The sequence below is a fragment of the Branchiostoma belcheri genome, unplaced genomic scaffold, assembly GCF_001625305.1.
Source record: "Branchiostoma belcheri isolate BF01 breed outbred unplaced genomic scaffold, Haploidv18h27 scaffold25, whole genome shotgun sequence".
NCBI classification, from domain to species: Eukaryota; Metazoa; Chordata; class Leptocardii; order Amphioxiformes; family Branchiostomatidae; genus Branchiostoma; species Branchiostoma belcheri.
This window is the reverse complement of record NW_017803854.1, coordinates 3,298,857-3,325,664: the sequence shown is the minus strand read 5'-3', so window position 1 is coordinate 3,325,664 and position 26,808 is coordinate 3,298,857. Positions and strand designations below refer to the sequence as shown.

The window sequence follows — 26,808 nt, the reverse complement described above, 5'->3', positions numbered from 1 at the left end:
CGGCGTGACGGTGGAGGTGCGCACGACGCGCCCGCCGCGGCTCACGATACCGACAGGCGCTTCCTCTCGCTCGCGCTGCCCATCCAGTTCGTACGCACCGGTAAACACCAGCTGCTCAGGTACGTGTGACAGGGTCTACCTCGTCCCCACTTCTTTGAGCACCACCCCCGAGTACCCCTATTGAGGTTTCCGTGTTTCTAGGAAATTGGAAATTCAGTTCCGGGAAATATCAGCTGTTCAGGTGCATGTGACAGGATCTATCCTTTTGTTTCCTGCTTTTGTGTTAGCCTCTACCAGGCTTTGGTATCGGAGGCGACTGGAAAGAGTAGAAATTGGCCAAATAGAGAGACAACATGCCGAGGGAGTTGGTCCACCAGAGAGTACATATTAGCTGCGGCAAAATGTACTCTCTAGCGGACCAAATCCCTTGGCATGTTATCTCTCTATTTGGCCAATTGTTATTCTTTCCCTCCGCCTTCCAAAGCCTGGTAGAGACTACTTTTGTGTCAGTCCGAATGGTTTCTTCTTTGAGCACCACCCCTGGAGTACCCCTGGTGAGGTTTTCGTGTCTATAGGAAATTGGCAATTCATTTCTCCTATCGAGGCAGGGTTTACAGTGATCCATGTATAAGGATATAATGACTTAATGTAATAATGTAATGATATAACGACACGACGACAGAGCAGCATATGGTAATCATATAATAACACTAGTAGTGAGATGAAAACAACTATATAGTTACAATGTACCAATATAGAAGAAATTAAATGAATACTCAGCAAAGCATGGGGTCATGTTTTACCCAATATGGTTACCAGTTTGGCTGCTACTAGGGCGGGTGCTGGGTGGGCTGACTTGTAGCCTTACGTTCATAGCAGAAACAAACGCACCACAGCGCACGCACGGACGGAGGAACACACACACACGCACACACATACACGCACACACACACCTACACACAAACACACACACACACACACACACACACACACACACACACACACACACGCGCGCGCGCGCGCATGCACGCACGCACACACACACACACACACACACACACGCATGCACGCACGCACACACACACGCGCGCAAGCACACGCACACATGCACGCACACACATACACACACACACACACACGCGCGCGCGCGCGCGCGCACGCACAAACACACGCACACACAAACGCTCGCACACACACACGCACACACACATACATACATACATATTTACCGGCACATACGCCCATCTAACCTAACACACACGGTTCATCAAACACACCCCGCAACCAATGGCTCTTGTGGCCTTGGCGCTGTCCTTGGTACAACTGTTGTTGACCTTGTGGTATCACCAACAGCACGCCATGGCCATGGGGAGGCCAATTCATTGCATCATTTCGTTACGGCCGCTAACACCAGTAAACAGTACTAGTCCTCCACGCCATTTTCTCAATTCTTCTTAATTGGACGTATCTTCATTTATATTCTTGTCTTGTTCTGCATCGTTAGGGACCGCACCGGCAACAAAACGGCAGCCTTGAGGCTTTAAGTCCAGCGTTTTATTTCAATCTCCGCAAGGCGCTGTTTCCAGTAAGTTGAATATCTCACGATAAACGCGCGGTCTCGTTTGTCGTGAGATTCCTATCGCTGCCGGATTTTCAGCCAGGCCACGATGGAACCGACCGCAGAGAGGGATCAACGGCAACCTTCTTCAACACAAACAAATCAGCGGAGTTTTGTGCAAAACACCCACGAATGTCCCCCAAATTTTCTGTCCGTAAACCTCCCAAACGGCAGATGTGACGGGGGCCTTCCTGATCATTTTGGAAGTGCATGCTAGGCTGACGTTGTTGGAAGCACAGAAAGAAAGATATGGGATTTAGAATTGTTCTTCTTGTCTTTCACACACCTCTCTCTGCCAAATCTCCAAGTAAACGTTGGAAGAGAGACTCTAAAGTTTCCTTGCTGCCCTTGTTCATAGTGTTAACACGTGATGAATATTCGAAGTGTTAGAGAGGGTGACAATCAGAAAACATCACCATTTCCCATCCCAATATCTGCTTGGAGATTACCTCCACCCGTCCTGGCCTCCCTGCATCCATCTTTCCCCGGTCATTATTCACAGCCAGCCGCCAAACGGCTTACCATAGAGACGTGTCCATAATCGCCAGTGATTGCCGCCTAATTGCCGTACATTTGGTTGGAGGTGCCTGCCAATATGCCGCGCATATCTGATGAGTTAGATCCAAAATTATTCTTCGAAAGCATTTCGTAAAATCCTCCGGTGATACACATTCTGACTCGTGTTTGTAATCGTTATGCAAAGTCCGTCATAAAAATCGTGTTTTGTAAAATCTTGCAAATGTCCAGACGGATTAATTCAGGTAAAGTCCACCTGTGTCTGGGAATAGAAAAAAAAACACCTGATGATAAATGTGAGCGCACTCCGACAAAGCTCTTTATTTTACGGTTGTTCGACCTCCGTGGGCGCGAAGCGACCTTTAGAAGGTCAATGTTAGAACGCCGTACCGTGAAACTGTTTGATATTCAAACTTGTACTTGCTCGACGTGTGATGAGTCTTTTTTTATCATAATCATACTTGATACACTCGATACTTTGAATTTTGCTCGGTAATTCCTTACATTTTTCTTGTTTAGAACCATTCTTTGAGATTCTCACAGCCTTCAGGCCACTCTTCATTGAGGTCACGAGGGAAGAGTCAGACAAAACATATAAAAAAGATACAGTTTAGCTCATTTAAAGTGTTAATAAATCGAGATATCAAAATTATTCATCCGCCAGTGGGAGTAGTTCGAGCATGGAGCTTTTATCTCAAATAAGAGCTCCATGGTTCGAGCTTTCTTTTTGGTAGTAACAGCGGTGCTGTCTCAGACTGTTAAACGATATACGGGGAGTTAGAAAACAAGGCTCAACAATGTGTCTTCTTTACGACGACATCTGTCAGAAGTACTTGGCAATTCGCACTTCAAGTTATCGTTTTATATGAGTTACTTTTACTCTCCCTGCGCAATTCATTCCAGGTTTTATTGCGCATTGTCTTATACGACTTTCCCTGGTGTGGTTTTTATTGCATAACTGTGTCCTGTCTTGCATTTTATTGTGTAGCGATATTGCCTTTATATTTCGCCGTTTAACGATTTCCCCTGCCCTGTGTTACGGTGCATGGGTGGCTGTCACGATGTGTTACCACATAACGATGATCCTACTGTGTTGTAGTGTCAGTCACAGAACAACCGGTTATTGCGCGATGCCATTTCCAGGGCTTTGCGTAGGATGGTTCTGTCAATTTTCATTGCTTTCAACTTCTACTGGGCGATATAAAAAGCCATCACATACATGCCGCTTTCACCAGAAAGCTACAGCGTTTCAAAGTAACATTTATGTGTTTTTTTCACTGTTTTTAAATTTATCAATTATATAGAAACTGCCACGCACAATCTTTTTAATTGCAGCAGTGGTGTTTCAATGTCTTAAAACGACGTGCTGTAATCCCTTAAAACGACGTCTGTTTCACGCATTAGTGCATCTGGCGCCAGTGCATATTCGCTCTCGTTACCTTGTCGCCAGTCTCTACACTTTAGCTCCATCCAACTCCGCCAAAACGCAGACTACGGACGAAAAAGGAAAACATAAAAATGGAAATGGACAATTGCCATACCATCATTGGTTGAACAGACAGCTAGGGTCGGTCTATTCCCATTCAAATATTGCATTAAATGGTGTTTACGGTGAATTTTACAGCCGGTGCTGTGATCTATCTGACTGTGTCATGTCCAAAAAGCGCATACTTGTTCCACAAGCTCTTGCGCGGTTCTCATACACCGGTGACATTCTCAGATCATACAAGCGACTGGAAAAGAGGAAAAGAGTAGAAACTGGCCCACCATATAGACAGATAACATGCCAGGGGAGTTGGTCCGCTAATGGAGTACATTTGCCGCATCCGGACACTCGCATCCTTTAGCGGACCAACTCTGGCCCTTGGCATGTTATCTGTCTAAATACATGTAGTTGGCCAATTTCTACTGATTCCGGTCGCTTCCGAAGCCTGGTAGAGGCTATTTTAATAAAAACACATTGGAAAGTTTTGATTCTCTGCAACGGAAGTTCATAAATCAACAGGAAAAGTGTATCCTGGGTGGGCCCCTTCTGGTCGCCGGCTCCATTCGATCTTCTGATGAGATCGATAAATGATCATCTCCCGCTCCATAGAGTCATCAGGGGTCACCGCCGGGGCCACACAGACGGAACGGTAGCACGCCCGGGGGTCGCGGGAGCTGTCACAGCCTGAAACGTGCTTTGGCATAGTCAAGTAGAGTAGAGTAGATTCCTTCGGCCAGGTAGGAGCATATTAAAGTTCCAGTTAAAGTTGAGGCCGCACTTTCCTTTCAATGCACTGAAATCTCAGGCTTCTGGGGATGGTCTAGAGCTCTGTAGTACATCAGTTTCTTCTCTTTCATGTGTAAGTCCAGAATTTTTTTCTTCTAAAAAGCGTTCATGCTGACGCAAAGACAATTCAAACTCTGCTACTGGATAAATAACTTCTGGAGATAACTTCCGTACGTTTCGAGTGACACCCGCCACTCTTCTTCAGCGTCATTAAATGAACAAGAGAGCACAAGTTGACACTAACGTTAACGTTGTGTGAATGAACTGGAAAAAACTTTTGAAAAGGCTCGTAAGCGCTGTGACATATTTCGGAATATCCTCTTACGTGATTTACTATAGTATTAGGCACGTTGTTGTAATGTCTTTCGTAAGTAATTGTGAATGGGCGGGGCTATTCTTGGGGTTTAATTAAGCTTTATAATGCCGGAAACATGTTGGGATACAACATATTGCTCTGACATTTGCCGAGTGTGTGTGGAGTCCATAAAACACGGTAATATTGATCCTGGAGTTGATTATGTGCACCGACTGCCACACTCCCTGACTCCGCCCCAGGTGTTGGGAAGTCTCTGCCTGATTCATTGAGCCCAGTTCGCGCTGATTCAGTGAGTTTCACAACCACCTGTTCTACAAAACTTTAAGACAAAACGGCTTAATTTCCTTCCAGCTATGAATTACCGTAATCATTAGTTAAGTTGCTGTTTGCGGCATTCTGTTTTGGCGAATGTTTTAGAACTTTCACATCTTACAGAATCTTAAAGTTTTCAGTGGAGCGCTTCACGAGAAAAGGTCATCTGAGGTCAACGGACAGGTTAAAGTTGAAAGGTTAAAAAGACAGGTCATGTGAGACCTGTCTGTTTGGTTTGAACTAGGAGCTTATAGCTCCTTGGATAAACGTATCGCAGTGTGACGTTAAGTGTAACGTTAGTCGATATTACAGCTGCCTCTGCTTGTCTCGGACTTCACTCAACATAATGTTATGCTTTTAGCGCAGTAACATGTCAGCAACATGTTCGTAAGGTCGCTGGATGATGCATGGAAAAAGCACTTCCGGTGGCTGCTCTAAGATCCGCGTGTCTGTAACGTTGGCTCTTCCCATACTTCTTGCGACGGTCGTGTCCACGGCACTCTGTGATAGTGCGCCGGGTTACCGTGGCAACAAGTGTTACTATGGCAACAGGACTCTGGACAAGTCAGAGGCCAAGGTTGAGATTTTGACAGACAGCCCTCTGCGGGATGTAGACCGGCGCTACTTGTCCCTGGCCCTGGGGCCCAAACTGATTCAGCACGGTACTTTGCTGCCTCTTTTAAGGTAGGCGCTAGGGGTAAAGAAACACATAAACATGAGTTGCCACCACTGCTAAGATATGGGAAAGCCAATCAAACACGGTTAGGCCACACCAAGTAAATTTTATGGATGACGTCCGCGCGCGCGCATTGATTTTGGCCTGTTCCTAGAAAAAAAAAACAAGAAATTCCGCTTCCTGTAACTATGACCAAAGAGTCATGACAGTGCCGCAAATCGTTAGATTGACGTGAAACCCGTAACGCGAAAACAGGACAGGACGACAACTGCTGTTCCACCTGATTTATTGCTGTTTTGATGATGAATAAAAGACTTCTTGCTTGTTAATCTGTGTCACCTCATTCAAGTTGTGTCCTAACATTTGTCGTCTCTTAGTATATTTCTAATCTAGGCATCTTGTTTTTTAGGGCCCTTCTTGTTTTTTATTCGCACTCTCGCATTAGATATAGGGTCTCCAAAGGACGTCATCCATAAAATTTACTTGGTGTGGCCTTATCGGAAAGCGACTGCCCCCTAGAATGGCTACCTGCTTCTCACTGACCCAGCAGTGATTGTCTGCCACTGTCCAACTGTCCTATAGCCCTTATCTAGTCTGCTTGCTACTGTCTCACTGTCCCTTCAGTCTTGAGTCTGCCATTGGCTACTGACTGCACAACTGTCCCACTGTCCCATAGCCCTTACTACGCTGTCCCACCATCCCATAGCCCTGACTCTGCCATTGGCTACTGTCTGAGCCCTACACCAACCCTGTTAGCAGTACTCGTAACCAATTACTTAGTAATGTTAACGCTACATGTGTATGAAACATAAACAAGTTGATTTTCCCCCGCTGTAGATCGCAGAGGTTCCAGACCCTGGCAGCTGGTCTCGCCCCTGCCTTTCTCCGTCTTGGTGGCACGGCCGAGGATTTCCTCATCTTTGAACCAACCGAGGAAGACATCGCCAAACTTGCCAGCGGTCCAGAGTTGGACCTTTGTGCACTCAACAAAAATGACAGCACATATAAGTGGGAAGGCCTGGGAATTGGAGCGAATGAAACAGAGGGGAAGGTCTTCAAAAATTTTACAATGTCCGGTAGGCACCATCATTTGCAAATATCTAATTTAGCTATTCAGTTGTATTAGCTCATTCAGTGTAAGTGGACATGAACATGGACATGAAGTACAAAACACATGTATCATCATGATCATCTTTGCCGCATAAAGTATACTGCAGGATTGCACTGCATAACATATTGTTTCTACACTGAAGTGTTTCAAGTTGTAACATTGATGGACTGAGACATTTCGCCCTAACATTATAGAGTGCTCTGTAACATTGCTGAACTGCAGAGTGCTCTGTAACATTGTTGTTGTTACCACAGAAGTGGAGTGGGACCACCTGAACTCCTTTACGAGGTGCGTGGGCTACGACTTCATCTTCGGTCTGAATGTGCTGCTGCGGAGCGGGGCGCGATGGGACTCGTCTAACGCACAGCTGCTGCTCAACTACACGGCAGCCAGGGGCTTTAAGGTCAACTGGGAGCTGGGAAACGGTGGGTTAGGGCCAAGTTTTCATGGGGATGCAGGCTTGACCTTGTGTAAAGTTCTGATGTGTTGCCTCGTGAAAGGGTTTACTTGCACCCAAATGCATTGTAATCTTCCTCTGTTATCGTCCATGCTTGTTGCAAGCTGTGTAGTCTCCTCTATCGACAATTTAATTGTTTTGCTGTTACACTCCGTAACTCCCATACCGACCTGCCATTGGTAGTTCACGATTTTTGATGGTCCAAACTCAGAGTGAAATGGACTGTTATGGCAGTTTGGGTGCTGAGTAAGGTCTATAATCCTCTGCAATGTCAGCATGATTATCGAGTAAGGTTGAGCATGGTAGTCAATTTCTAGCATATTGATGCATAAATGTGCAGTAAAGTTACACTGTAACATGTCCTGACAGTTGGATTATCCAGTAAGGTTTCACTCAGCAGTCTTCTGTGTTGACGTGTGTGCAACTTTACTAGACATTTAAAAGTGTCTTAAATAAAGTTGCACACTGCAACCTCTTCTGTTGACTGTATATAAAATGTAACAACACTGCGTTCCATTTATAGTTTTCACATATATAGCCTCCAAAGCCCATATAGGACTGGTGAGCCACAGCCGGACAGACAGAAGCTGACAAACAACAACAACAACAACAGTTTTCACAAACAAAACTAAAACTGTTATGTTATGGTAACCGCTGCATGTCTCTCTCCTTGTTAGAACCCAACCATTTTCAGAAGATGTCCAACCGGACGATAAATGCGACCACCCTCGGCCGGGACTTCCGTCAGCTCAGGAGCCTTCTGTCCTCCAGTCCAGCCCTCAAGAACAGCATCCTGGCAGGGCCGGACACAACCAGACCTAAGAACAAAACACTCCGCTTCTTGAAAAGGTTTCTAAGAACTACATGTACTGTAAATACATTTACTTAAAGCAGTGGATTTATTTCATGATTTCATAAAACTTTAAGGAGGTTTTCTTGGTGTTTAAACAATTCTGGAGTATAATAGAATTACATAACACATGATGTAATGACTTTGCACACTGCAGAAACTGCAAAAATAAAACCACTGCCAAAGTAAATGCATTCATAGTAATTGTATTTGATTACTCTGTTCTTGTATCTGTAGTCAATAATTGCCTTCGATTTTGTACTATATGCATTTGTCACATTAAGAAATGTTCCTCACTGTCCTGTAATTGCTTTATCAGTTTATCCGTTTGTCTGTGGTCTGTAATTGCATTGATATTGAACTGTCATGACTTTTTGCCCGGCAGATTTCTGCAAGTAGCTGCTAGTGTCCTGGATGCTGTGACCTGGCATCAGTGAGTACTGGATATTATTGATTCATCCAAAATATGTTTTGCAATGACTTTCACCCAGTGTGACACAAATTGGGGAAAGAGAAGAAACATCACATAAAACAATATATTTCATTACCATGCCCATGGTGTGGAGTGAAGCATAAAAAGTAACAGGCCATCTCAGACTGCCCCAGTACTTGACTTCAGCTACTGTATATGTAGACCTTTAAGGGCACTCACATAATGTTAAAATTAATCAGAAAGACTACTGCATCTACCCAGTAAGACGCCTATAATGGTTTTACCAGTTTGAAGGCTCAGAGTCTGTAACTTTAGTAGCAGTTAAGTTTATTATGATTTCTGTTCTGTTCCTGTCAGGTACTACATAGATGGCAGCACAGCCGTTCTTGACAACTTCACAGACCCGACCCTGCTGGACATGCTCGGCCGACAGATCACCGCGGTGAACAGAGTCGTCAACACGACGGCGCCGGGTCTGCCTGTGTGGCTGGGGGAGACCAGCTCTGCATGGGGAGGGGGGGCACCTGGACTCTCCGACAGTTTCGTGTCTGGTTTCATGTAAGTGGCAGAACCTTGAAGGGAAAGAGGAGGATAAGTCAATAGGTTGATCCTGCCTGCCCATCACAATTAGCAGTTAACCAATGATTAAATGGCAATAAGCGGTTCAACCAATGAGAGACAAGCTGCATGTCTGTCAATTATTTGGATTTTTATCTTTTTGATTTTGCATTTCTATGTTTTGATGATGGTTGGCTTTGCTATAGGATTGGACTATAGAGCTATGAAGAATTCCTGTAAGTTTCAACCAAAGATGAGTTTGATTGATCATTTTTATCCAACTGTTGAGTAGTTTGTTTGTTTAGTATTGTGTGTAACCTTGGTAATGTTTATTTCTGCAGGTGGCTGGATAAGTTGGGTCTGGCTGCCCGACTTTCATTGGACGTGGTCATGAGACAGAGTCTGTTTGAAGCAAACTACGCCCTGATTAGCAAGGACCTGGACCCACTGCCTGTATGTTTCAATTACTACTTCAATATCTCACTCACTCACTATCCAGTTTAGCGTCTGTTGTTCCTTGTCTCCTGGTGCTTGCACACTAATGCTGAGACTTGATGGCAGCCTGTGGGATGATGTTATGTAGGTTTAGGCAGTGGAAGTCCTCCCTTATGTCATCCATCAATCTCTTCCTTGGATGTCTTTTCGTGGGGTTTTGGTCTATCAATTGGAAATTTAACAGTGTGTGTCTTGGCTGCAAGTAGAGAACTGAAAAGTGCACACCAGTGAGAAGATGAATTCTTACCCTGCCTTTAGGTCCTCTGGACAAACAACTGTTGTTATTTACCAAAGTTTACAAAATCAACTGTTGCTTGTTTGACAGGATTACTGGTTGTCACTGCTGTACAAACAACTGGTGGGCAGCAGGGTGCTGAACGTCAAGGTCACAGATGAGTCAGAGGTCGAGGCCAGGAACAGCTCAGAACAGCAGAGGACAGCATGGGAGATGGACAGAAAGTCTGCCAGAATACGGGTCTATGCACATTGCACCAACCCCAACAGGTATGTTTTGTACATTGCAATAACATTGGACATATTTTTCACAGCTACCCTGATGGCTTATCGTGTGCCCAATGTCCTTCACACTCACACTGCTGTCCCCTAGTGTTGAATTATATTAACACTGGTAGAACCAAAAATGTCTATAAAATGTTAAACGGACAATAGACATGATTTAGACATTGCTGAACAAAGGGGTTTATGGAAAAAGGAGTGCAGTCCGATTGGCGGAAAAAGCAGTCCAGTCCGATTTTGGGGTGGAAAAAGCAGTCCGGTGGTTTCTACCAAATTTTACGAAAGACCATAGGCACAATTTTCCTTGTGTGTGTACTTCTAGTTTCTATGGGTACTTCGAGTTTCTATGAGTACTTAGAGCTTCTATGGGTACTTAGAGTTTCTATGATTTCTATTATTTAGAGTTTGTATGGGAACTTGAATTAGCATATATGTGACTCACTATATGCCGCCTTAACCCGTAATTCAGGCAGCCTTGGGTGAGGAATAGCGGACAACTGATTTACACCTCTTGGGACCACTGAAAAGTAGTTTCTACACATACAGGTCACCTATCCACAGTAAACAAAAGTTAATTATTAAGGGATTCTTTCTTACAATTGTACTTCCGGTACTTACATGCTTGTCGGTGTAATGCAAAGTCTGCCATACGTGGCTTTAGCAGGGGCCGGCTGGATGTTGGGCAGCTGGCAACCGTAAAGCGATTTAATCAGGCTACTTGCAAGCAGGATCGGCCCTGTAAATCTCGTCAGTTGACCGCTTCATCTTTTGACTAATTATTATTACTTATATGTAAGTAATAATCCGGAGGCATGATGATGATGATGATGATATGTAAGTTACAGACTGTAAGTTCCCATGCAAACTCTAAGTACTCATAGAAACTCTAGGTTCCCATACAAACTCTAAGTACTCATAGAAACTCTAAGTACCCATAGAAACTAGAAGTACTCATAGAAACTCGAAGTACCCATAGAAACTAGAAGTACACACACAAGAAAAAATTGTGCCTATGGTCTTTCGTAAAATTTCGTACAAACCACCGGACTGCTTTTTCCACCCCAAAATCGGACTGGACTGCTTTTTCCGCCAATCGGACTGGACTCCTTTTTCCATAAACCCTGAACAAAGGCCAGTCGGAAGAACATTAAGTAGACATAGTTACTGAGAAACGACATCAAAATAACCCAAGGTGGACATTTTATATCCATAGTCTCTTCACACATTAGGTAGGGACACCCCTAGGAGACAGTCCTTTGTTTAGCACAATGCGCACTTATAAGATATTAGCATCTGTCCGTTAATTAATTGTGGCCTGCTCTGTAAATTGTCTTGGCTTTGTGCAGTGCTTTTCATATGCATGTCAGTTTTCACACTTTTTTTTGCTAAAGACATTCTGACAGACACCTCATGAACAATGGAAAACACAACAAGCAAGTCCTCCCCAAAAGACCCTGTAAAGCCCCTGTTCAGACATTCTTAGAAATGTTTGAAAAATGTCCGGAATTTTCGAGAATGTCCAAAAAGGGTCTATTGTCCGTTTAACATTTTATAGACATTTTCGGCTCTACCAGTGTAACCCTTGTCCTGCTGTGCGCAACATATGTCGCGCGGCACATACAGTACCATCTATATTACACCCTGTATAGGTACGATTTGGGGGTATTTCTTGTGCAATGCATCACACCGCAGCGAAACGCAACGAATGCGGAAGTAACTATGTCACTGCAGGGCAAAAAAAATTGGGGGTCTATGATCTAATTAAGATATGAAATTATTGAAAAATATTGTGCCAGGAATGCCAGCAGGACAAGGGTTAAGAAATACTGTCCCTGGTGCTGAATGGTATTCATACTAACATTGCTGTCCCTGTCCTTGGTGCTGAATAGTCTCCACTCTGTACACAGTGAAGTCCCTGGTGTTGAGTTGGTGTTCACATCACAGTATTGTCCTTGCTGCTGAATGAAAGTCACCCTGATGTAGCATTCACTAATGCTGAATTGTATTTACGCTGACACAACTGTCCCTGGTGCTCCATGTCTTTCACAAAACCACTGCTGTCCCTGTTGCTAAATGGCTTTCACGCTGACATGGCACTGCTACCTCAGAATTTAAATATCAACACTGAAGAATGACATACATGTAGTTGTAAAGTTCAAACTTTGTTCCAACACAAAAAGGGAACAAAGTTTAACCATAAATTTTGAGTCGATTTTGTCAAGCTTCATCAAATGTATGATGCTGAAGAATGACATTGTTTCCCCCTTCAGTCCTCAGCAGTACCAGAACGGGTCTGTGACGCTGTATGTGCTGAACCTGCACCAGGACCACAGAGCCTCCGTCAGGCTGGGAGGGAACCTGGCGTTTAAGAAGGTGGACAAGTATTTAATGACCCCCCACGGAGAGGAGGGGCTGACATCAAGGTGAATTGAAACCGTGAATTTAAAACACAGTGGAAACATCTTTTTTTTACCTGCAGCCATGAAATAAGACTGCCATGAGAGTTTCATGATTTACACTGTAAGACTTGCGACTAACCTTTACTTTAGAGGTTGTTTTGATAGATCACCACACTTTGTTAAGTAAATCATGACTTGTAGTCTAGATGATTGTGCAACTTTTTGAAACTGAAGACATCCTATGTTTTTTTTTTTCTCAGGCATGTGGAGCTGAATGGCAGGAAGCTGGCGATGGTGGATGACCGCACCCTTCCGACACTGGCGCCACAGAAGCTGCCATCTAACACCACATTGCTCATGCCACCTCTCACATTCGGATTCTTCGTCATACCAGATGCACAGGCAGCAGCCTGCATGTAGGCCAAAGGTCATACCTAGCAACTTGCAAGGCCAAAGGTTATGCATGTTGTATCTAGCAACTTGAAAGGCCAAAGGTCATACCTAGCAACTTGCAAGGCCAAAGGTCATACCTAGCAACTTGCAAGGCCAAAGGTTATACGTGTATCTAGCAATTTGCAGGGTCAAAGGTTATACATTATGTCTAGCAACTTGCAAGGCCAAAGGTCATAACATGTTGTACTTAGCAAGGCCGAAGGTTATACATGATGTGTCTAGCAACTTGCAAGGCCAAAGGCCATGTCTATCAGCTTGCAAGGCTAAAGGTCATGTTCTGATATGTGTCAAGGCCAAAGGTCATCAATATTGTCATATTCACGGTCAATACAATTTTGAAAGAGAAAACTTATACAGTAGTATATTTTTGTTTGACATTAAAGTATTTGTAATGGAGAATTTGTTACTGTTGCAATGGAAAACTGCTGCTTCTGAAATCATCAAAGAAAGCTATGCAAGTTGAAGTTGAATGTGGAAGTTGAAGTAGTGATGTTTTTGCTTCTTCAATTCTCAGAAGAATCATGGCCATCAGTTTATAGAATTTCTATGATGATACTACTTTGTTATCATAATTGTCTAATGGAGTTGGAAGTTGCATATTAATTGTTCATTTTCTTTCTCTTTAGGCCTTCTGAAGGGCTGTATAGTGTTTGTATATTTACAGGGATTGTAACTACCCATATGATTGGTTGTATATTTACATGGCTTGTAACAAGCCTTGCGATTGGTAGTGTATTTACAAGAGACATGCCAATTGGCTGTATATATTCAATGACTGTATCAAGCACTGCCATTGGCGAATGAACAAATTTTTGCTGTGTATTTGCAATATTGTCTGTGTGTTGAAGAGGTCATCAGTTGGAGCTGCACTGGCATGTTTGGCCCCTCACTTTAGTAGGATGTGCCATTATTGCAACATTGAAATTTAGAGGGGCCGTTCGATTCCTTATCTGATGACCTTACTGTGACATTCCAATAGCAATAAAAGGGCAAAGAGTATAATCCTGACAGTACTTATTATGACAACATGTAACATAACATAATTGTGTGCCATGACGAAATTCCAAATGTGATCAGTGCAGATTGTTGTAAGATGTACATGTATAGTTACAGCTTACCTAGTATTCCAGATAGTTGTCCATAAGCACTGGTGCAATACACGATTGCAGTACATTTTTGTACATGTATTTGTCTTGTAATCTGTGTTGTTTTCGTGACAACAAAATTCGTCAGAGAAGCAAATATTTACAGGAAGGTAAAATTTACACTAGAACTGACGGCATGCCAGACTAAGAAAAAACTGGAGTCATTAAGGGAGGGGTTCCTCCTTAGGAATGATAACAACGTTGATGACAAATACCGGTAACACAAGGATAATGTGCTTAAATTGTATGGTCTAACATTACCGGTACTCAGTGTTGTGTGTGTATACAGTTCCATGGGATGCAGTGTTACTTGTGGGCATGAAAAGATGTATTTCTAAAACATCCGTACCTTGGAAATTTGAAATATTTTGCTGATGGAAAATACAGATATTATAGCTTCCAAATGTTAGCATGTATAAACACAAGTTTATGTGGAATTATACAACCAAGAAACAGCTTTGAGGGATGTCTGAGTCTTCATAGAACCCTACTATGTGGTACATATAGTTTGTTTGAAAAGTATGCAGGTCCCTGTAGCAAATTATTAGCATCTGGTTGCTTTGAGGACCACCTTATCATATATTTGGTCAATCAGGCATGAAATGATGATTAACATATCACTTTTGCTATTATGTCTCTTTAATTGCCTCGTGTCTACATGACAGTACATGTAGTTTCCATTTTTCAACTGTATTGTATAGCCATAACTCTATCCCAGGACTCCAGACATGTCTGTAATGTGTACATGGGATCCTATTGCATCATTGTCTCTTGAGGCAGATTTTACAAAGCTGAAATATATGTCTTGGAAGGTACAGAGTGATGTAACACTTTCCATTTCTCTTATTTGCAGTAAAGTTAATTCTTGTAACTTAAATTTTGCTTTAATCTGACTTTGTAACTATTCTGACACAATAAAATCTGAATACTTTCTGTGGCACGAGTTTTAAGCTCCAACTGAACATTTCATAATTTAAAGAAAATTTTGGAGAGGATAATATAAGATAAATTATATTAAATACCAGCTATTAGTGCCTGTCTCAAACCTGTGTATTCCCAGAAAGTCTCAATAGTACTAGTTATCAGTTTGTAATCATGTGGCAGAAGTGATATGTAAATTGAATATGAATTGGACACCTCCATTGTACATGTAACGTTACATACATGTATGATGTTACCCCCAAATTGACTTGAATCACATCAAGACCATTATAATAGCCATGATTCAACAGACTCAGACCTTGAAACATTTAAGCTGCTAACAACATCAGTTATGCATAATTTGCAGCAATACCGACTGACATTGGAGTGCAGATCTACATTTGAAGGCTTACAAAGCATTATTTAAGACTGAAGCATTGAAAAATTAGGGGCTGCTAATGACAGAAATAGATATTTTGCCAAACTGAATGAAACTGAAATGCAGTGGTTACATTCGAAGGCTTACATTAGTACAAATAGTGTAGGAGCACAGCTTTATTTTGTAGCTGACATGGATTTGAGATGGAGCTAAGCCCTTCACACTGAAAGTCTGATACAGGTTTAGTCTTAGTGATTACAGAATGCACTTGAGGGTGCACGTGGGTTAATTTTGAGTGGGGATGAAGCTAAGACTGACACAGGTTTATTCAGAATGGAGATAAAGCTAAGGTTCACATTGAAAGGTTAATTTGAGGTTATTCTGAGTGGAGACAAAGCTAAGGTTCACACTGAAAGGCTAATCTGAGGTTATTCTGAGTGAAGATGGAGTGCAGGTTTAAATTTGAAGGCTGGCCAGCGGCACACAGGACAGCAGTGGTTCCCTGCTGACAGCCACATCATGATGCACCTCTCGTGGAAGCTGTGTCCGCAGGGCAGGCCGAGAAGGGAACAGCCCACTTCATACTCCTCTAGGCAGATGGCACAGTCCTCGCAGTGGAGGATCCCCAGGGGGAAACCTGAGGCAGAGGGGGTCTGTTGGGGGTTTCCACAGGTACAAGGTTTGTCCAGGTTGGCGGGCAGAACAGGTGGTGTGTCGTGGCTGGAAGGGTTGTTGGCATGTTTGGATGGAACGTTCATGTTATGATTGCTATACACATGACCTTGACCGGTGGGTGCAGCTTTTGACCTTTCCCCACAGGTGCATTTTGCCAAATCAGAACCAAGGTTGTCCGTATGATCTAAGGGGGTGTCACATGCAGAGGGGGTCTTGTTACATTTGTGAGGTTGCGATGATTGACGCGTCGAAGAAGGGGATCTATGACCTGGGCGGCCGGGGGAGGGGGGCAAATTCATGACACGGTTGGAGGAATCGGAGTGACCAGCGGTTGTTGGCAGCTTCATCACCATAGCGGCTTGATCTGCAGACGACCCCCAGCCGCAACATTTGGAGCAAACTTTTGTCACGAGGGGCGTTTTTCCCTTGTAAAGCCAGACGGGCAGATTTCGTACGTAGTCGGTGGGAATGACGGGGTGCAGCCACAAGTCTGGAACAGCCAGCCGTTCAATCAGGTAGTCCAGCCCGTCCTCCAGTCCGATCAGGTTGGGCGGGCGGGTGTGGTTGAAGGTGCTGATTGGTTGAAACAAGTAGTTCATAAACGAGCTCCACCATCCATTGGTCCCTGCCTGTTCCGTGGGCGTCGTCTCCGTAGTCATTTCCTCCTCGGACTTCCATCTTGACGCCACGATGCCGGCAGCCATGCTGTATAAGAGGAAGGTTCCCACGAGGAATGGTTTGTGCGAGGAGTAGAGTAGCCAGTCTTGCCGCGCCTGGGCCACGAGGGCCGAGCTGCTGATGTTGCGGAGAGCCGTGAGCCCGGCCTGGACCACGCCCTGCATACAGGGCAGCTGGAACAGCCCCACCACGGGCAGACACACCATCAGCAGCACGCAGTTGTACTTCCCCACCGCCCACAGCAGCCTCAGCACCCCCCTCCCCACCTGTCCTCCACACAGGAACACTTCCAGTACCGCCATCAGGTTCACCAGCACCAGGCACAGCAGGAACACGTCATTCACCTCCGGTTGCATAGTCCTTAAGTACGTCTGCATAGACTGCAGGTTCAGCAGCTCTCCCTTCCCTGTCCCGTACCAGTACCTCCTCTCCGGAGTGATGACCAGGATGCCGGGGATCTTTTCTATCCCTGATATGTCCAGGCTGTTGCGGCTTTCGTTCAGCCTCATGTAGCCAAACTTGACCCTGCCAGTGAACTTGACACTCAGGGCGGAGTAGAACATGGGCGGTTGCTTGAGCCGGGAGAAGAAGACAACCTGAACCGGATGCGTCTGGTTCTTCATCAGCCAGTCTGTCTGTAGCTGGTGTGGTGACAGGACAGAGTGGGTCCGGGAGGACAGATGTTGGTTGATCCAGTCTAGAATGGTCTGCTCTTTGCTGGGGGTGTTGAAGACTCGCACAGAGATGTGACCTTTGGCCTGGTGACCGCGAGGGAGGGCAAGGGCCAGGCTGGGTCGATCCCAGCCTTTTCTCCAACACAGTCTGAAAGGAGCGAAATTATTAGTAACACATTATCATAAGAAACAAATTGAATCTGCCATGATTCTAATCTTCGCATGCTACTTAGGATTTAAATCTTATGACACTTGTTAGGTGGCTCAAGTGGCTCAAACCCCATCAAGCCAGAGCAGGTAAAATGCTTACTACAATTTTGTTCCTCACCTCACCGAAGCAGCATCTGTTTGCCTAGAGTCCACAACCAAACTCTCAGTATGAAAAATACTTCAAAAGAAAGGAATCATGCAAGAAATGTTTCATGTATATTTCTGAGACTCACTTTCTGTCCAGCTGGCATTTGAAGGTTCCTGTTCTTATCCCAAACCGTGAGACTTTCCTGACCAGACTTTTCCACTGTCGGGGTCCTAATAAGGGAATGTGGTCTTCAGGTATGACCTGTGGATGTGAAACATCTGGTCAGTTTTCTGATCCACAATTATGGTGCTATCTATGGCACTCAACTATAGCCCGATTCTATAGGCACAGCTACCTCCGTCAAAATGTAGATTTGAAAAATAAAAACATACAATTGCGAATATTTGTATGTACATAACATACAGCCACTCTCATAAGTCTCATTGCAGTGCTATCATTGGTTGAATTTCTAATTGTCATGGAAAGTCAGGATTGGTCTATCATTGCTCTTGTCTTCCCTATACTCCATTACATGGTAGTTTGCAAAATTATGATATTCTTGTTATCTCATATGATATTTTCCGGAAAATTGTAACATTTTAAGTTTGTCGCAAAGAAAGTGATTCTTACCTGTACAAGCCAGACGCTGTCCTTGGTGTCCTCAACCTCCTCATAGAAGTGGGCTCCCCCTGTGAAGTTGGTGCTGGTTGGCTCTGTGTCTTCCTCTTCAGCAGCCAGCAAAACTTCACCTTCTTTTGGCTCACCTGCAGGGAAACGTTGGATACACTTTCTGTAGCAGTCTCCAACCAATGTTTTGTCTCACCAGCTTGCTTTTTTTATTTATTCACACAAAATATATACAGTTAAGTAAATAAATGTATAGAAGGAAAAAAATGTGCAGGAGTAAGGAGGCTGTCTCCTTAATAACCCAAACTCTCCACATAAACAGCCTCTCCCTTGATTAATTCTCCCAGCAATTGTCTCCAAATACTAATTGTGCCTCCTTGTTTCTCCATGTCACATTGGGAATCTCTCACCTGAGTTCTCCACCAGGTCTGTCAGTTCTCTCTTCTCCAACACGCCTTTATAACTGACGCCTCGGGAATCCAGGATCATCTTCAATCTCCGCACACTGATGGACAGTGGATCCAGCACCTGCCAAAATCATCAGGACCAAATTATTTCATGTTTACCATTCAGATTTGAATTGTCAAAACAGCATGTTCAAAGCTATAGCAACAAATAGGAACGTAACAACTAAAACTGGTAATGGTATTCCAGTGCATTCAAACCATGGTATTTGACCAACAAATCTATTTATGATAACAGCTGTAGTAAACAGGATACAACGTATAGCTGCATACACATGTCACTCATCACACATACACTCACTATCCGGTTTATCATCTATGTATGTGAACTAAAGCTTAACATATGGTTTGAAGTTTTAAAATTTCAAATATGAGCAATTGCTGTTTTTTGGTTATATCATGTACATGCAAACTATTTGAAGACATATACAAATTATTGGTAGGCAAATCATCCAACTGTCATCCACTCTTTGCCTGCCACTTGCTGGCGATTACATGTATATCATGGCGACAACTTGTATCCTTTTCACTTGACTTGCAACTGTATTGGGGTCCACATTCAGCATAACGTTACATGTTCAAGACAGTAGCTATGCTTCCAGTGGTCCATTTTAGATACAGATGGTTGCAACACAAGCCGGTCCACTCACCTGTCCAGCCAGGAAACCGGCCTCGAACCAGGTGACTGCCTCCAGCAGCCTGACGGCCACCAGCAGCAGACACAGGTACACCAGCAGCAGCAGCAGCCGCACCAGCATGGCTGCAGCTGTACCACCTCTGATCACACCTACAAACCTGCGGGGGGAGCAAGTTTCAACTGTAATTTCCAACATAAGTAACTGGACTTACATTTTCGACTGTAATGTCCAAGCAGATTTTGTGGGTTAAGGGCAGTCTATATCCACTGGCCACCTCCGATCACACCTACAAACCAAGCAAGCTTAAACTGTAATTTCCAACACAAGAAATTGGACTTACATTTTTGACTGTAATCTCCAAGCAGATTCTGTGGGTATGGGGAGTCCATATATATTGGTTGCCTGTATCCATTGGCCACTGTTGTCAGTTACAGGTGACCAATGGACAAAGGAGGCAAAATACTTATTTGACTCTCCTTGCCCGACAGAATTTGCTTGGAGATTATTTGACTGAACAACTCCAGTCTTTGTCAAGGAATGTTTCTGTGATGTCACGTTATGCCGATGACACATGTGACTCAATGAGCAGTGGATTCATAATATGTTGCAGAAAGTCTTGACAGAGACTAGAGTTGTATACTAGTAGTTGAAAATTTGGGTCGGTCCAATGTCTTGTGCTGGAAAAGTTTAAACTTGCTTCTACCAACACAGATGAACTTTCAAGAAAAAACCTCCAGGTGGGCAGCAACAGATGTAAGGTAAGCCAGCTGATAGGGGTTGTCATGGATACAGCTGTCAGGCCTCCAGCAGCTGTCAATCAAGTGTGACCTGCAGCTGTCAATACGGCCAAATAAATAAGTCCCCTGGGACAGTTACTTACACAATTTCTGCTGACCCTAAGACTTCACGAGTGTTCCGATAAGCAAAGGGAAAGGCAATAAGGGACCATGTAATATTCTTTCTATGTTCCTATGCTACAGAAATGTTGGACGACTGGAAGTCCCAAAAATTATCTTTTCATCTAAATATATGGCTGGTTCCGTATATAATTACTGGCTACCTCCTTGCTTGACTGTATGCCATTTTACTATCCTGAATAAGTAAAGGGACATGCACACATAACGATTTGCTGTTAGTCTGGCTTCAACATTCGTTCGTAGACCTTGACGTCAAATTTAAAGTCTATGACTGCGCTTTAAATTTTGACGTTAATACTTCCTAGCATAGGATTCCAGCAGAAGAAAAAGTTGAAAATCCTTCAATCAAACAGCTTCAAAATGGGGATCTAGAAACGCAAAGCGTGTGACAATGCTATATTTATGATGTCCAAGCAGCATAACAAGTAAAGGAGTCAAACCTATGCGAGGATCTGAAAATAAATCAGGAGAAAACAAACATAGTTACCTCCCACCAGCCAACTCAGCTGTTGACGAAATAGCTAAGATGGCGCGAAAAGGTCATGAACTGTGACGTCATTAAGACAGCATTGTCAGTCGGCACTAGGAACAAAAGGATATGTTTTTCCTGTGTGTGTTCCGGTAAAAGCGTTATAAATATTTCATTATTTAGGCCTTGTGTCTTTGTCGTCAACTTTTCCGTGCTGATTGTTTTCTGCATTTTCGACTTTTTTCTTGTAAATGCCACCCCCGCGATCTTCTATGGTTTAGCCCACAAATTGCAACAAAATTTACCCATAAGCCTTCAGTGTGGACCGTTTTATTAGCCACAAAAGAAAGGGGTGGACAGATTTATCTCAGAAAAACTCAAATACCTATGAACAATAAAGGACAGTTATTTTTTCTATTATGATTTTAATGTTCAACACTCATAATCGTCAATACTTACATATCTTGTATAACGTTGGCTGTATGTTCTATTGATTAAAAATAATCCTTTTGGGAAAATGAACTCGTCTGATAAGAAAGCAATCCAAAATGGACTCCTGCGTAAATGTCGAAAGAGAAGTGGACAAAGTTTTGTCTAAATTTGCGGCTGTGGGTGACCATAGCAGCAGGACCTTACAGGACCTAATAGAGCATATATCCAACATTAGGAAGGAATTATCAGAAGGTGAGTTTTTGCCGACTTTTGTGGTAAAAAGTTGTTTTGAACTGACAGGAAGAGGGAGGGGGATGACAGAACAAAGAAAATCGTTGAGAATCCAAGAAACAGGTGTTGAGTTGTTTTCTGTTCGGGTCATTTTCGGAAATGCAGCTGGTCGCATTTTAGACAACTTTGTAATCCTTACCTCTGTGGTTCGTTTATCGGGTTCCTAACGTTGTGTGTGTGTGGCGTACGGTTATGTTTTCATCGTCCTTGGTGTTGTTTTTGTTGTTGTTTTGTCGGTTGGTAATCATAATAAAAATGTCATGATTCATGAAATGTGTGAAACATCACAGCTAGAAAAAGTAGGGAGTTTTAACTTGTTGTCTCGTACTCGTACTAGTCGTAGGGGTGAAATTCTAAATTTATTTTCTGTTCATATAAAAATCAAATATGCAAAACAGTCAAATTATTATTATGATGTACTTTGCTGTTGAAACATGAATGCTATACTAGTACTTTCATTTTCATAATCAAACAAATGTACATTCTTATTTACCCTGGTTAGTTGTTGTCAGGCCCTGATGCTTATGTTATCCTTAGGTCTTAAAATATGTTGGTTCCTGCTGATATAAGCAATTGCTGTTTTTGTTTACATTAAATAGTGCAAGGCTAGGCATATGCAAATTATTGGGAGGAGTATGCACATTATCTAACAGTTACCTCCTGATTTTTGGGTTGGCAGGCTGGTAGGTACTCATTTTCACATGAGTTGAGTAAGAACTTAGGTGTAAACTGCCTTTTCCAAGGGCATGACATAATTTCAACCCCTTGGATTCTAAGTCAACTGTGAGCCCTAACCACAACACCACCTTGCAGGTAATGATGCCTCAGATGTGACAGCCACCCAGTCCCTGGTGCTGAACCAGTGTCTGAAGAAAGTGAAGGACACTTGTCAGCGCCTGTCCAACGACCACAAGGACCTGCACAGCTCCGTCTCCAAAGTGGGCAAAGCCATAGACAGGGTGAGGACTGTGTTTAGTTACCATGTAGGTTTTAAATACCTAGAGAGACAATTGACTCTGAAATGAACCAAGTGTAAATCGCACCAAGATATTACATCTAGCAATATATTATTCATTAAACAATGACGACAACAACAACAACAAGGCCTGACAAACAAAATGGTATTGCTTTTATCTTGTAACTGTAAGATTATCCTGCAATATGCACAAGCAACTTCTAGTTTCTCGAAAGGGAATCACTTAAAAATGGTGAAAGGGGGATGCCATTGTTCTTATGCGATTGTGGAGCATAGTCATGAGCTATTTTCTTCCTCCCATGTATGTTAAATTGTTTTAGATTCATTTTTGCTTCCTTCTACCACAGAACTTTATCCAGGACATCAGCGCCTGTTCGGTAGAAGGCGCGTTTGTTGGTGAGGAGAAACGGTCCCTGTTGAACGAGGTGATCTGTGAGCACTTCTTCCGTCAGGGCATGCTGGACATCGGCGAGCAGCTCATCCAGGTAAAACCGATTCTCTGCCAAAATGTGTATGGTTGTGGTTCTGTCTTGACTGTTAGCACCATGTTTTGTTCTCAATGCCATAATAAATCGGCCATAAAGTCAGTGTCACAGTGTCTGTCATGTATGACTTTTGGTCAAATTTGTGAAAGTAGCTTATTTTTGCCTGAAAATCTACTGTTACCTTGGTTGGGACTCTTTGACCTGTGTGCCTTGGTCAATCCCTAGTAATTGCATGGTGATGGAGAGACTACAGGTTGTATTCTGGCCAAAAATGTGCTTATGAGCTTGCAGACACGTTGGGTGAACTATTTTCTTGCTGTGTGGTGCTGGCTTTACCATTGTTGTATTTTAGCTTATACCAACGTACTGTACATTTTGGGTTTACTTGCAGGATGCCAGGCTGCAGATTGATGAGGCCCAGAAGGAGCCGTTTTTTGAGCTGAACAGGATTCTGGAGGCCCTGAAGCAACACAACCTCTTCCCTGCCTTAGAGTAAGCATTTGTATCCTACATGCGTACCTTCTTCATGTGTGTAATGGTTTAATGTAGTCATGGTTGTTTGCCAAAGTAGATGTTAGAAGAACCTGAACTAGACAGCAGTTTGCACATTGAGAATCATTACAATAGGCTGACAGCTGCTTTATTTTTTCATCAGGTGGGCAAAGCGGAATCGAGAACGGCTGCAGCAGCAGAGCAGCGCATTGGAGTTCAAACTGCACAGGCTGCACTTCATTGAGCTGCTGAAAGGGGGCCCCGCTAGACAGATGGAGGCACTACTCTACTCCAGGAATTTTGAGCCCTTTGCATATCACCATGCAAAAGGTTTGTTAAGGTTCTTTGTTGGGGCTCTTAAGTTTTGTTGAGAATACATGATATGGAGCCGACTGTTGTGTAAAAATAGAAATTTTTACCTCCGGGGAAGGAGACATCCTTCCGCGAGGAGGTTTTACTATTGTACGAAACATTTCTGTCAGCAGCTGTTTCTCGCGATCGGCTGGACGGATTGGTCTGTTGTTCGGTGTACGTATTGCTATTGGGCTGCAGATGATGCAGAACGTTTTTGTTTAATTGTATATGTGTTTATGGGCGTCGAAATAAAAGGTTTTTAAGTGCTCCGGACACCCCCGCCATGCTGAAAATGGAATTTACCATGTTGTTAAGGAATGGGGAGGTTTCAGTTTTGGGTCTTACCATTTAAAAGGGGTCAAACAGAGGGGTGTCTGCTTCCGATATGTATTTTGAAATATTATCGCAGTTGTATCTCGCGTTGGGGTAGACTGGACTCGGTGTATGTTCTTCTAATGGGCTGTAGATGGTGCAGGTTTTTTTGTTTTTATTGTATATGTGTTTTGGGGCGTAAAAATCTGAAAATGGTCGCGCGCGGCGCTGGGCTGGCTGCCAGCGCAACTTCCGGGTGGGCCAATGGGTCAGGGGTCAACGCCCTCTTGCGCAATCTTGGATGTTTTCGGCGTATAGTACGACTTCTTAACTTACAAATACCGTGGTATACTGTCTCAGACGTTCTCGACATGCATTTTTACCGTGGGTACATGGTATGGGCTGCAGATGAAAATGTTGACCAGTCCTGTATTAACACAACCAGGAACGCTAAATCTAACACATAAAATTCAACACCATCAACTATACAGAACAAACAACATGGAAAAATATACAATAAAAAGCCCGGAGGTATAAAATCTCAGATTTTACTTGTTATCTTTCATGTTAAAAAAACAACATAGATGATAATAACTGTAATTGATTTTATTGATAACTAACCATTTACATCCACTGTAAGGGAGAGACATTTCAAGGCTTGTCTGTACTGTTGCCTGCATTCATGAAATGCAAGTTTTGTTTTGATGGGGCCTGCATTATGATGCCAGTCCAGGGCTCCACTGTAAAGCAGTGTTTAATCACTGAGCTGGCTACCCTGGCTAAAGAAAACAAAAATAGATAAATAAATAAAAAGCTGTTATAATGTTGTTGTTATTGTTTGTGCTTATGTTTCCACTTCTCTTCCCCCAGAGATCCAGACGTTGATGGGCAGCCTGCTGTATGTCCAGCAGGGTGTTCACAACTCTCCGTATCTGCACCTGCTGGACCCCATCCACTGGCTGGACATCTGCGACGTTTTCACCCGCGACGCCTGCCAGCTGCTCGGCCTGTCTGTGGAGAGTCCACTCAGTGTGGCGTAAGTTCCTGTTAAATGTACACATGCTGTTTGTGTGTTGTAAGTCTTGCTCTCTAGTGCGATGGGGTATTGTGTTAGAATAACTTCTCCATAAAATTAACCATTTGGATCCCTCTTAGTCTTATTAGTATACTATATGGCCTTTCTATACAGAATGTATGTAGTCTAGTGCAAGCCTATCTCCATATCTATATGTAGTGTTTAGTCTTACAGTAACATTTCAGTGTAAATGTACTCTTTTAATTATTGTAGTCTCCTTCTTTGTACAATGAGCTTTTTGAAACACCATTATGGTTCCTATTTTAGCATAGGTCCTCCACCCTTTGTGCAATGTACCAATGGACTCTTCTTACTATGGCTCATACAATGGCTTGTACAATGTACTTCATGGACCTATCTTCTCTCATTGTAACTCTAAAAGTTCAACTTGTGTTGTCCCCACCACAGATTTGCAGCAGGCTGTATCTCCCTCCCATCTCTCCTGAATATTAACCACGTCATGAAGCAGAGACAGTGCACCAACGTGTGGAACCAGAAGGACGAGCTGCCTGTAAGTACAGCACAAACAAAAAAAAACAAACAAACAGTCATGTATGGAGGTCACATTATTGACGACCTACGTATATAATACTAGTAATGTGTTCAAAAAATAATAGTAATGAAATACAAACTCTCATGGCTGTTTGGTGCTGGAAATGGTAAATATACAACTTGAAGACAATCAAGAAAAAAAATTGATATCCCTGACTAGATTTAGTCACAATGTCAGGTATGATATAAAAATTTCCTTTGATAGTTACATACTAAATGTAAATGCCATTGTTTTTGTTTTTTTTTTGCTTCCCAAGAAGCCAAGATTGTCTTAAAAAGTTAAAGCCACGAAATGGAAAATTCTGAATATGGATCATGCAATGACACTTTGTCACACTTATTTCTGTGGAGTAACAACAGTTAGTCATTGTTCTACACACCTCTGCCCTACAGATTGAGATTGACCTTGGCGGGGAGACGCGGTATCACTCCATCTTTGCCTGCCCCATCCTCCGACAACAGACCACCGAGACAAACCCTCCTGTACGATTGGTCTGTGGTCACGTGATCTCCAGAGATGCTCTCAATAAGCTGAACACGAACAACAAGTAGGTGGTTCAACTCATCATAGCTTTTCAAGGCTCGAAATATGCATATGCAGATTAGTATCTGGAGCTGTGCAGGTATTTTTGATGACTACCTACACCTAACCTGCACTGGGTTGATACACAAAAGTTAAGATGAAAAAAATAGCAATGGTGTCTGAACAATTTTAGTATCATCCATACTTCCAAACCTCTGATTGGTCCAGGTAAAATTTGTCTGGTGCAACTAATTTTCAATGTTACAGGAAAAAATGTTTTGAGTCCTACTTTTATTGTGGGCTTTGCTGTGGGATTTTGCTGGGATTTGTGTCCATACGGAAATTGTATAAATCATTGCTGAATTCAACATGTTCCCTGTCAGGGTTCTCCCCAGAAAATTTTAGTATGAGGGAGGAAACTTACCAAGCACACACTAAGCGACGCGCAC

General features: G+C 43.2%; 3 protein-coding genes across 3 annotated transcripts in view; 2 read left to right on the top strand and 1 right to left on the bottom strand.

Moving 5' to 3' along the window:
• LOC109471425 (heparanase-like) overlaps window positions 1-13,053 on the top strand; it is a 13,190-nt gene extending 137 nt beyond the window's left edge. The window contains 13 exon segments of the mRNA XM_019770708.1: window positions 1-20; window positions 23-123; window positions 485-554; window positions 5,427-5,718; window positions 6,548-6,786; window positions 7,076-7,246; window positions 7,956-8,127; window positions 8,514-8,561; window positions 8,919-9,119; window positions 9,461-9,572; window positions 9,940-10,118; window positions 12,401-12,553; window positions 12,790-13,053. The exon segment at window positions 1-20 is cut by the window's left edge and continues 137 nt beyond it. Coding sequence (XP_019626267.1) covers window positions 1-20; window positions 23-123; window positions 485-554; window positions 5,427-5,718; window positions 6,548-6,786; window positions 7,076-7,246; window positions 7,956-8,127; window positions 8,514-8,561; window positions 8,919-9,119; window positions 9,461-9,572; window positions 9,940-10,118; window positions 12,401-12,553; window positions 12,790-12,949 — 1,918 coding nt within the window. The 3' untranslated portion in view covers window positions 12,950-13,053.
• A 1,695-nt stretch (window positions 13,054-14,748) lies between these two features.
• On the bottom strand, window positions 14,749-20,925 carry LOC109471613 (E3 ubiquitin-protein ligase RNF103-like). The gene is made up of 6 exons (XM_019770959.1): window positions 20,886-20,925; window positions 19,494-19,638; window positions 18,790-18,907; window positions 18,383-18,516; window positions 17,898-18,013; window positions 14,749-17,602 (listed from the first exon to the last, which is right to left on the bottom strand). The coding sequence occupies exons 2-6, from the start codon at window positions 19,599-19,601 to the stop codon at window positions 15,856-15,858; spliced, it is 2,223 nt and encodes a 740-aa protein (XP_019626518.1). The 5' UTR covers window positions 19,602-19,638; window positions 20,886-20,925; the 3' UTR covers window positions 14,749-15,855.
• A 452-nt stretch (window positions 20,926-21,377) lies between these two features.
• Window positions 21,378-26,808, top strand: part of LOC109471618 (protein RMD5 homolog A-like) — a 6,468-nt gene continuing 1,037 nt past the window's right edge. The window contains exons 1-8 of the mRNA XM_019770963.1: window positions 21,378-21,551; window positions 22,404-22,549; window positions 22,914-23,051; window positions 23,443-23,543; window positions 23,707-23,873; window positions 25,080-25,245; window positions 25,693-25,795; window positions 26,230-26,384. Of these exons, the coding sequence (XP_019626522.1) occupies window positions 21,416-21,551; window positions 22,404-22,549; window positions 22,914-23,051; window positions 23,443-23,543; window positions 23,707-23,873; window positions 25,080-25,245; window positions 25,693-25,795; window positions 26,230-26,384 (1,112 nt within the window). The 5' untranslated portion in view covers window positions 21,378-21,415. The remainder of the gene's footprint in view (window positions 21,552-22,403; window positions 22,550-22,913; window positions 23,052-23,442; window positions 23,544-23,706; window positions 23,874-25,079; window positions 25,246-25,692; window positions 25,796-26,229; window positions 26,385-26,808) is intronic.